Source organism: Balaenoptera musculus, chromosome 18 (assembly GCF_009873245.2).
Source record: "Balaenoptera musculus isolate JJ_BM4_2016_0621 chromosome 18, mBalMus1.pri.v3, whole genome shotgun sequence".
NCBI classification, from domain to species: domain Eukaryota; kingdom Metazoa; phylum Chordata; class Mammalia; order Artiodactyla; family Balaenopteridae; genus Balaenoptera; species Balaenoptera musculus.
The window spans coordinates 9,365,931-9,378,305 of record NC_045802.1 but is presented as its reverse complement, the minus strand read 5'-3'; the positions used below and the strand labels follow the sequence as shown (position 1 = coordinate 9,378,305).

Sequence of the window (12,375 nt, the reverse complement as noted above, 5' to 3'; positions counted from 1 at the left end):
AACATAGTATACGAAAATGACCATAAAAGACGTATCCATCCCTAAAGTTATATGTACATTACTATTTCATTTATGGCTTTGGTGGGAAAGCAACTAGTCACTCACTACCTTTAATTTGCAGTAAAAACTGAGGAGGGAGTTTAAAGTTATAAAGAAAATAGTTAGCCTAAAACAACAGCTCAACAACAGTTATATAATACCAAAAGCACCAAACATTTTACATGTGGTGTCTTTAACTTACCTATCATCAATACTATTTTGATAATATATATGTAGCAATTTGTCTTTGATCCATGAAATCTGTTTTGCAGCATCTTTCCCAGCTGCTGATTGTAAAGCATATTTCTTATAGATCTGGGCAAGTCCCATCATGGCTTCTTTGCGCACTCTCCACTTAAAAAAAGAAAACAAAAATTTTTCTTGTAATTTAAAAATGCCTCCGTTATATTAATTCAGTGAAGTCTAGTTTCCCAGTTTTTTAATTTACTTTACACAATTTATTTTCATCATACCTCAGTTCCTGGATGTCAATCTGTAATGACTATATGAAAAAACACAACTATCATTTTAATATATCTACTATGTCAAGCACAGACATCTATTAACATGTATAAAGAATTTTAATGCTTTGATATCTTAAACCCATTACCAATCCCTAAAAAACAAAATTCAATCACAATCTACATAATGTCACTTAGAATGAGTGAGGGAAAGCACACTACCAAATTGTAAAAGGCAAATACAATTAAGTGGATAAACTGTGAGCTATTCCTTATAGATTTTTTTCCAAATTATGGTCTATATTAAGCATATCTGTATTAAAGGTATACATGACAATGGCTTTATCAGATGCTGAATGCAAAGACACATCAGTGGTTCATTTTGTATATCTGGCAAAGACGTTCAGGTATAAATGTATTCAACTATTTTGTAAAATAAATACATATCTGTTATAGTATACCTAACATTAATTATCTTGGTATGAGTTTAATCTTAAATTTTACATAAACACAGCACTATAATCAGTAGGATGTAAGTAATATTTAGAACTTCATGAATCTGCGAAGATTATTAATTTTTCCTTTGCAGTCTGTCACTCACAGCAACATTTTTCTCTTGGTTCCTCTTTCAATTAATTACAGTAAATAATAATCCTTATTTCATCCATCCACTGCATACATACTGAAGTAAAAGACTTCAAAAGCTTTACTCATAAAATAAGAATTCAATATATTTGTAAAACCTTTATCTCCAATTCCCTATCTTATCTCTAATTCCCGAAAGTGCTACTTCAGGGAAAATTTAAAGATACAGAGCATATTCTAATACTGCCAGTAACATAAATATATTTAATTATTTTTTGGTACTCAATTAATATTTATATGAATAAACCAAGCAGTCCTATGATGAACACAACATGATGATCAAAAACATACATGAATTATAATCCCAATAATACACAAATACTTAGGTTAAATTCTAAGTGTAACTATGAAAAAGTTTACTTGAACACTTAGAAGGCTGTTATCCTACCATGATGCAAACCTCCTTTTCCTTCTTTATAGCTTTTGGCCTTTTCATTGTTTAATACCCTACTGAAATACTCAATAACAACAAGTCTAAATTTATCAACTAAAATAAGTTGCTCTGAATACCTACAGATTTGGAGGGAAAACCATGCAATTCCTGTCCATGTATTCTCCATCCACAACCCACATGATCAAAGAGAGAATTAAATGATGGAGATAGCACAATCGACCATACAAGTGACTTTCAAAATGTTGTAAAGTTTTTACCTAGTTAGAGCTATTCATATCTACCAAAAGGCCTCCCACTTTCTTTGCTTATTAACCCCTAAATACACCAAAGATTTTCATCCTTCACCAAAATTACTCTTAAGTCTAAGTCTGTAAAATCCATGCCATCAAGGAAAGGCAATGGGGAGGAGGGGAGAATAAATATTCACTGAAACACTTACTGAGTGCCTAATACATTCCAGGCAACATGGAATACAAATGTAAGAGACACTGCTCTCTTCAGAAGCCACTAACTAAAGAGTGGAGCTGTTCAGTGCTCTAGAAGGAAGGTTTGGGATCATGGGAGATAGGCTCGAAGCATGCTGCTCTGCTGGGGTTAGCTTTGCCATGTTGAAAACATTTCTGGGACTTCCCTGGTGGTGCAGTGGTTAAGAATCCGCCTACCAATGCAGGGGACACAGGTTCGATCCCTGGTCCAGGAAGATCCCACATGCAACTGAGCCCGTGTGCCACAACTACTGAAGCCCACGCTCCTAGAGCCCGTGCTCCACAACAAGAGAAGCCGCTGCAATGAGAAGCCTGCACACCACAACAAAGAGTAGCCCCTGCTCGCCACAACTAGAGAAAGCCTGCATGTAGCAACAAAGACCCAACGCAGCCATAAATTAATTAATTAAAAGAAAAAAGAAAACATCTTGTATTTTCTATTCCATAGAAATTATAATACAATCAGCTAGAGGACTAAGAACTGATACTCAATGAAAGGAAAAAGAGAAAAGAGAAGTTGTGTTCAGAGGCCTTTTCAAAAGTCACTTACTAAAATTAGTGTACAGGTTAAACATCTGATTACTCTACCATTTAGAGCTGGCCCATTTTGAGGATGAGAACAAATAATACTAATAAAGAAAAACTAATAAAATTTAATGTAACAAAAAGTAAAATCTTCTCATAAACATTATTTTTGATATTAAAATGCCTCCCCCCCAAAAGGGCTAATTACATTTAAATCTCAATATTTTCAAATGAAATACTATTAAACTTCAAGTATTCAAAATGCAAACCTACTAATAATTATTAACCCTACTTACCCGTTTGTCTAATGTTCTCTCTCTCACAAAATTGAGTAAGTGATCATTGACCAGAAGAATATCCTTTTTAGCAGCTGTAACTATAGACACAATAACATCATGTCTAATAGCTTCCTCAGGGTCATGTGACCTCACTTTAAGATACTCTGAAAGATAAAATTTTATTTGATTAAAATGAAACTCTGACAACTAAAATGTTCTAAAAGATTGCATAAGATCTTTGAAAGTAAACCACAACAAAAACAAAACCTAAGTAGAAGGTTGAATATTTCAAAAACATTAGGAGTAGGTAAGAGAGAAAGGGAGAAAGAGAAGGAAGAAGGAAAGAAGGTCAGTCCTTCAGGCAAAATACAGTAGTTTACATGCAACTGAGTAGTAAACCCCCTCCCCATTTGTGGGACAGGGTAGTTAACTAAGGAGTTCCTAAACTCATTAATTCAACAAACCATATAAATGAACCAAGAAGTGTATCAATGTTAAATATTTCACTTTTGTTTTTTAAATGGTTAAAATATTCAAGTCAAGTGGTTCTAATGGGAAAAGGCTAGAGAATTCAAGTTTCTATCCCTTAACTAGGTAAACCCTTAGTGAGGTTATTGAAAGAGTAAAATTAAGGTAATGGCAGCCGAGAAATAGGATTACAGAAAAGACCGTAAGGCAATTCTGTTTAACTGAACTAAAAGAAAGGCCAAAGGGAAGACAGAAGAAATGAAACATTTAACAATTACGAGTGACTGGAGGAGAATCTTAAAGTCAAAAACATGGAAGTTCAGATCTGGCACTGAGAAAGCTGAAAGAAAAAATTAACAATCTTCAGTAATGATATATTAGGTTTAAAGAAGAGGTACCACAAGTGAACATAAATTATTATTCAGCTTTTTAATTATATGACCAGTAAGATAAAATTTCATTGTTTGGATCTGGAGTAACATACATAGCCATGTCTATAAACAAACAGTGCTTATGATTGTGAATGGATTTACGTCTCAATAAATTAACAGTTAACAATATAATGCAAAAGCTCATAAAATCAATGCCCAGGTCCTAAGCCCCTCCACCTTGAGCATCCTCTACTAACAGGAACTATTTCAAAAAGTGTTTAAGACAACATGTCGCTAAAAAACTTCTGAAGAAATGGAAATATTATTTTATGTATCACAGAAAAGAAGGTTATTTTTAGTATTGATTTCAAATGCCCCATGCTAAATATATCTCAAATTCATTTACCCATCAAGATAAAGACAGGAGTTTTATCTTTCGCTGTACTTGTTTCAAATGCAATACGTATTATTATTTCAGGTGCCACTAAAAAATGGAAAAACCAATGACACACCATCAATTTTCAGATGCATCCTCATTTCACTAAAACAAATCATTCATATTAAACAGGTATATACAAGAGCTATTGACTTATAGATATTAACTGTGCAGAGGAAGAGAAAACAGGACAAGGAAGAAATTCTCAACAGTCAGCATGATGCAGCATCTAACAATACTCTTCCCAATATGGCTACGTCCCTCAAAACTTGGCTGAAGGCACAGGATGAAGCTCATACACACACTATGGAGAAAAGAAGATAAATGTATGTTTTTAACATATTTATTTCAGCTCACTCCTGAAACCCTAAGAAAATGTCTTTTAAAAGGGACAAGTGGGACTTCCCTGGTGGCACAGTGGTTAAGAATCCGCCTGCCAATGCAGGGGACATGGGTTCGAGCCCTGGTCCGGGAAGATCCCATATGCCACGGAGCAACTAAGCCTGTGTGCCACAACTACTGAAGCCCGTGTGCCTAGAGCCTGTGCTCCACAGCAAGGGAAGCCACCGCAATGAAAAGCCCACGCACTGCAGTGAAGAGTAGCCCCCATTCACCACAACTAAAGAAAGCCTGTGCACAGCAATGAAGACCCAACGTGGCCATAAATAAATAAATAAATTTATTAAAAAAAAAAAAAAAAAAAAAAAAAAAAGGGACAAGTAACAAGAGAAGAGATCATAGCAGAAGAGATTTCTCACCAAAATTTTGGCAGATGGATTACTGGTAAATGCCCAGGGACAAAGGAGAAGGATGAAATCTAAAAGGGAAAGAAAAGTCATGACAAGCTCATTTCCAGGGTAGAAGAACCCTGAAATTCAAGGCACCAAGCAATGAGAAAGGCAGAGATGAAGACAGCAGCTGAAAACATGGAATGGAGTGGTTGAAAATCTGCATTAATAGTTAGACCCCTAGATTTTTCAAATCTGTCTTTTAGCCAACTCTAAAAATTAATATGTGCCAGGAGGCTAGAGACTAGGAAATACATAACAAGATAAATGTTTCATAAAAAATGAAACTGTACACTACCCTTTGATAAAGCAAAACATTCAAAACAATGATAAGGACTAAAAAGGTTATTGGTGAAATTATTCACATCTAAAGTATATTTCAGACAGCTATAAAAAAACAAAATATCTATTATTTAGCCAAGAGTAAACAATGCATTGAAGTTCTGACTATGGAAAAAATACTTTAAAAAGATACAGACTATGTACAGAACTACTACAGATCAACAAGAAAAAAAAAAAAAAACAACGAACAAGCCAATTAAAAAAGGATGGGTTTAAAATTTAAACAGATACTTCATAAAAGAACATATATATCAATATGCACATAAAAAGATGGCTAATCTCATTAGTCATCAGGAGAATGCAAATTAAAATCACAACAAACATTAAGACCTATGAGAATGGCTAAAACCAAAAAGACTGACAATACAAAATGTTGGCAAGGATGCTGAACAACTGCACCCTCAAACATTTCTGGTGCGAGTGGGAAACAGTACAACTACTATGAAGAACTTGGTCATTTCTTATAAAGTTAAACATACATTTACCCTATGACCAGCAATTTTACTCCTAAGTAGTTCCAAAGAGAAATAAAAACATAAATCCACAGAAACACTTATACAAGAATACTCACTGTAATCTTAATCATAATCGCCCCAGACCAAAAACAACCCAGATATCCGTCAAAAGAAAAAAAAAATGGATATAAGCAAACTATGGTGTATTCATACAATGAAATACTACTCTATAATAAAAAATAAAGTAATAATACGGTGTCCCAAAGACATAAGCAATTAAAATTAAACTCCTGGTAGGATACTCTTTTCTGGGGAATATGAATAGCCAAAGAGAAAGTTATCTAAACTAAAGGTTTTCCAACAAACAACCCACCCCGATCACCCTACAGTGAAGTTCAGAGTCAACAATCCCATCCATATGCTCAGGGCTTTCTGAACAGCTTTTAATTTAGTCCCCCACTCTTAATAAAAGCCGACAGCCACGGACTGCCAAGCATTTGAGGAAAGCCTCTAACATGGAAAATACAGACAAAAGCAAATAAAAAGTGGGAAAAACAAGTGGGTGAAACAGACATTTTTAAGAAAAAGAAAACTCCAAAATACTATCATTAATATTCTCAGAGAATACTGCACCCATAACACAAGAAAAGGATGCTCCAGAGTAAAAGAAACATCCAGGATAAAAGAGAAGGAGGAAGAGAAAAGGAAGAAACAGACAGACATACATAGACACACACATGCACGCATGCACACACACACACACACGCTCAGGGTCACACAGAAGAAAAGGGGGGAGAAAAGAAGGGAAGGAGAGGGGGAAGGCAAAAGAGAGAGGAAGAACGGATCATCTTAAGATGAATGCTATAAAGCAGAAGCTCACACACAGCGAGCAGTCCAAGTTCAGGTGTCAGTAGGTAGACAGAGGGTTCTCCAAGCAGGGCATCTCCCATAAAAAGCAGTTTAAAATGTACTACAAGTTGGTAAAATTTTAAAAAGACTAAATAACTAAATAATAACAAGCAATAATATGAAAGATGGGAAGACAGTGCTCAGAGGTAAACCATTCAAGGGTCCTTGATTGCTCAGAAAGAAGCTAGTGTTCTGATTAACTTCAGACTTTATTAATCAACTATGCAGTAAAAGCATGAAGGAGAATGTTAACTTCCAAGCCCATATGGATAAAAAAAGGAAAAATGAGAAGAAAAGTAATCAGCTGAGCAGAAGAGAAGAAAAATAGAAATAAAAGAAGCAAAGAATAGGTATGCAAAATAGAAAACACAAAGTAAGATAGTAGGAATAAGTTCAACTATATCAAATTCAAATTATTTCAATAAAATTTTCAAATAACGTAAGAATACTATGTATAACTTATGTACAGATACACATGTGACGTAGATAGAAAAACATGAACAGAATGCAGAACAAATTTAATAGACAGGTTACCCTCTACAGAAGTAGGAATGAGAGGAGTTTGTGAACAGCATTTCAACTGTATCTACAATTTACTTTCTTTTTTTAACCTCCTAAGCTAATACAGCAAAATGCCAACATTTCTGAGGAAGACAGTGGCTGCCGTATTCATCCGTATTCTCTGAACTATTTCATAACTTTAAAAACCTTAACAGAGCAGCAACAGTCAGATACACAGTATTCTCATTACTATAAAAATGCAAAGTTCTGAAATACCTCATCAATATACAGATTTCAGAAAAGTTACCTCCATTAAGCATGGTTAAATTAGTTCATAAATTAAAGACTCTCACCTAAGTTCTCAAAATATTAAAGACGACTGAAGTCCCATAATCTATGCAAAGTCAAGACCTGTTCAAATCCAAATACCTGAAATACTTTTAGAATTGTTCTTAAATTAAGAAACCAATATTGTCTCTGATAACGCTACTTTTTATGTAAGTGCTTCTAGCCTATGTAGGTACTAGGAGATAAAAAATGTAGCTTCACCATGATGATGAACTGAAACAAGAAGACTTCACTGACAATAATCACAAAAAACAACCAAAAATAAAAAGGTTTTTTTTCCTATATATAAAACCAATTTTTTTCACCAAAGAGCATCTAGGAATATTTGCCATTATGGGTATACAGTACCTGTTAAGTCCTTTGCTAAATCAGGATGGTTCATGAGACAATGGCTAGCAAATTTCACACATTCCAGGCGAATTGGTACATGGATATCATTAAACCTGATAAAATATAAAGTCACAGAGTAATCTTTAAAATAAGAGAGACAGATAAGTGTTTAACCTGCACTTAATTTATATTTATTTCTCTAATTAAAAGAAAAAACAATTTATACAGGATAATTCAAAGCAGAACCAGACTATTTTAACAAAGTTTTTGATATACTATGTATGTAAGAATGCTTTGGAACCTCTATATTAAACTAGGTCAATCTCCTGTGAGAACTATGTACTTTTAAGGAGGATGTTTAAACAGTACACATTTGGCTCAAATATAAGAACTGGAATGACAAAATTTTTCCTATAAATAGTATACTTTCTTTTTTGTTATATATACATTTATTTAATTGTATTTATTATTATTTTTGGCTGTGTTGGGTCTTTGTTGCAGCGTGCGGACTTTCTCTAGCTCAGGTGAGTGGGAGCTACTCCTTCATTGTGGCACGCAGGCTTCTCATTGCGGTGCCTTCTCTTGTTGTGGAGCATGGGCTCTAGGCATGCGGGCTTCCGTAACTGTGGCATGCAAGCTCAGTAGTTGTAGCACGCAGGCTCTAGTGCACAGGCTCAGTAGTTGTGGCATATGGCTTAGTTTCTCCGCGGCATGTGGGATCTTGCCGGACCATGGCTCAAACCTGTGTCCCCTGCATTGGCAGGCGGATTCTTAACCACTGCGCCACCAAGGAAGCCCTATAATTTCAAATATATCTGTTTATGCAAGTATATGTGTATACATAATGCACATACACATTATTAAATCCCACACTGAAAAGAAAGCTTTTCCTCAAATTATTCTTTCTTAAATACAGAACATTCACAAATGTTTGGTAGATCTTGCACTAAACCCTGTATTACCTTATATGACTCTAAAATTGTGCCAAAATTACTCCTATCTATCATAATTATTTCCACTAATATCAAAGCAAATTTTTACATGTATATGTAAATACCTTAGTATGTATCTCTAAAAAGTTAAAACTCTTTGGTTGATAAGTCATTTAAGTATCTTTTACTCTTATATTTCCCCTCTCTTTTTCTTTTCCTTTGTAATCTGGTGAAGCAACTGTTTCGTGTTTGTGTGTGTAGTGTTTTTCCACAGTTTAGATTTTGATAATTTTATCATTCTGATGTCAATTAACAGGTTCCCCTCTCTCCTAAATCCTGCACATTAGGAATCAGGTCTAGAGACTTGATCATATTCACGTTCATTTTTTAGCAAGACTACTTGATAATGGCATTGTGTTCCTCCATCAGGAAGCACATGATGCCTAGTTGTCTCTAAACCATTGATGTTCAAAGCCTATATACATAAGTTCATTGTGGACTACAAAGCAGTAGGGTTTTTTTTAGATCTTAAGTAACAACAAGAACGTTAAAGTGAAGCAAGAATTTTCCATTTGACATTTTCATAAGTCTTAATTCCCGAAGATCAAAAAGTCTCCAAATCTTGTATCACCTAATACCGTAAGAAACAAAATCTAGCATCAGAAAGAAAAAAAGTCTTCTGAAGGAGCAACAAATTACTCATAAAAGATTATTATTAGGAAACAAACTGCTTTATGAAGTACACTCAAAAAAAGTCTAGTCTATAAAATCTAGTCTCTGGTCTCATATAGTTTCCTGAGTGTTCTGAATCCAAGTACTCAATCCCTGTATACTTTAACCTTTCTCAACTAAACACGTACCAAATAACCATTAAAAAGACATCTTTAAAAAAATACTCTAGCTCCCTAAAATTGGTAATAACATGCAAGTTTTATGTCATTAATAAAAAAAGGAAAAATTACAATGTAATCAAAAGGTAAAAAATTTAAATTAGAATTTTTCCTCCTAAAATCCTATAAAATAAAGTCTGGCTAATCCAAGTCCTGATTTAAAGATATATTAAATGTCTATATGTAAAACTGTATTTGTTTTAGCACATTAAATAAAATAGATTTTGATTTTAGTTGCACAGTTTAATTAAACTATTTTGCCCTCTTGCTCATTGTATTTAAGGGGAAAAAGTCTAGAAATCAAACTCAAAATGACAATGGGCTAATATTTATTAGTTTAACACACCTTGTTAAATATTATTATTGAGCTACATAAGAGATAAGAAAACAGAGTAAGAATTTAGGGCTTAACATATAAAGGCTTATATGATTTGACAAATTAGAAAAACAAGACCAGAAGAGATTATCTTTATCATAATCATTGATAGTTCTGGTAACGAAATGGAAAGAAAAGTGGTGATGACAATGCAAATATTTCAATACAAAGAAAACAGAGTAAGAATCTCAATCCTATTTACTTGTTTATTTATGACTTAATTGCATTATTTGTTATAAGCATAATAATAAAAGGGGGAAAAAAAATCCTCCTCTATCCTCAGGGTCAAAGTAGGTTTCAGCCAGGGCACTTGGAAGTGGTTTTAACATATTCAAGGTCGGGGTATCTTTAGAAAAGTAATAAAATAAACCCCTCTCACAGAAAAAATAGAGAAACACATTCAAAATTTTTTAACCGATTTCAGGAGGTTTGTGGATCATTAAAAGCATACAAGAAGCCCAGGTTATCATTTCCTCATTATCATAAGACATGTAGAAAGGAGGTTAGTAGGAGGAATATACATAATCATTTATTTATTCATTCTATGGACACCCTTTTATCTTTACAATGTCTCCAAATAATCTAATTAAATATAATTTTTTTGTGGAGAGGCTATATCTCACCATGATGTATTTTTGGCTGGAATTAATCACTATGTAATAATACACTTCAATTTCATGATTATAATACTTTGTGAGATAGCTTTTTAAATGTATCTTTTAAAAATTACTGAAGACAAAATAAGAAGGGGAAACTGTAAATATGGCCAATCGCCATCAGCATTCAAGAATTTCAAAATATAAAACCCCTCATTTTTATGATTTCAGGAAACAATCTTAAATGTGGGTGCTGTTTTAAAATAGTAAGTAGATATAAATACATATTACTTTTAAACAGGACACCAAAATCATATACCTGCCCAAGTAACACTGCCAAAGTGGTTTGTTTTGAGAAGCCAATTCTGAATCCTTTGCCCCAAACATTTTTGCCAGTAGTTTAACAACTTGAAGGCGTTCCTCATTATCATTGCTCTAAAACAAAACACAACCACAGCTTTAAAACCATGAGGTAGATATACTGAGAATAATTTTTCCCATGATTTCCCTTAATCTCCAATTCCACAGAAAACCTTTTATGAACTTCAGCTGAAAAATTATACATAAAAATGTTTAATGTTTTTCATAAAATTAAATGTTACCTTAAATATTCTAATCATCTCAAATTACATTAAAGGAGTACTCTCCTACATGAAAATTCATCCCAAAGTCTGATTAAGATTTAGTGGCCCCTCCTACAATTGAGGCTTGTTTCCATTCAAAATCAAAATCAAAAACTAACTTGCATCAAACCTACTTGGGACCCTTGAAAAACTATTTGTGGTCTTTAAGAACAGACACTGATAGAGGCCAATCCTACAGTAAACAGAGACTTATGTATGAAGGTACTTGTTAAGCCCTTTGTAGAAATAAATATGCACTAAATCTCCCAACAGGAGAGTCAGTTCATCTACGTACATCAGATTCATAATGGAGTTCAACGACGTGATGAAGCCTTACACGTGCAAAAACTAAAGTTTCCACTTTATATAGAAAATGGGTACTCTGGGGATGAGAACTCAAATTTTATTACTGCTTTTGGTACCTCCAACAAATGACAATATTTAAATGAATGAGCCAGCCACAATACTAGACTTGAACACAAAATGTGACAATTAGAGATCGTTAAAAGCACTAATATTCAAGGTATTGGATGGCACTGTACAGATTTTCTTTTAAATTTTAAACCAATGCCAAAGCCCATCATTTAAAGCCCCTGTGATATGACCTGACTCATCTCTATTATTTGATTATTCCTCTAAAAAAGTACGTTTTAACCCTGGCTGCACATTAGAATGACCTATAAGGCTTTTAAAAAACAACAAACAAACAAACAAAAACTCATGTCTGGACTCCACTGCCAGAAATTCTGATCTCGGTTAATGCCTGGACATCTGCTTGTTTATTAAGGCTCCACAGGTGAATATTCTAATGGGCAGCCAGGAATGATTTAAACTTACTTTATGCTACCATGCAACTGTAATTCTTTGCGTTCTGCAAATTCACCCAGCACCTTCCTACCTCTATATCATTCTGCATGCTGTTTCCTTTGCTTCAATTGTATGCTGTCTGTATCTTTTATGATACTTATAATATTTGGCCTCTTATTAGATACGGATTTTTTCCTCTTCCTCCCATAATAGATGTTAAATTCGCTGAAAGCAGGGATGATAATTCTTATTTTTGTATTTCTTACAGTATTCAATATTTTTATTAGAGAAAATCAAAGCAACAAATAATTAAAGGTATGACTGCCTTTTGCCTCATCAAAATTGCTAACTACATGAAAAAAGGGGGTTGAGGAGG

At 33.9% G+C, this 12,375-nt stretch overlaps 1 protein-coding gene across 6 annotated transcripts in view; it reads right to left on the bottom strand.

The window, feature by feature from the left end:
• The window catches only part of PDS5B (PDS5 cohesin associated factor B), a 197,071-nt gene that overhangs the window by 89,472 nt on the left and 95,224 nt on the right, over positions 1–12,375 (bottom strand). For all 6 annotated transcript variants that reach the window (XM_036831559.1, XM_036831560.1, XM_036831563.1 and 3 more), the window contains exons 9-12: positions 10,889–11,004; positions 7,794–7,888; positions 2,846–2,991; positions 242–393 (exon numbers count right to left, since the gene is read on the bottom strand). In XM_036831559.1, coding sequence (XP_036687454.1) covers positions 242–393; positions 2,846–2,991; positions 7,794–7,888; positions 10,889–11,004 — 509 coding nt within the window. The remainder of the gene's footprint in view (positions 1–241; positions 394–2,845; positions 2,992–7,793; positions 7,889–10,888; positions 11,005–12,375) is intronic.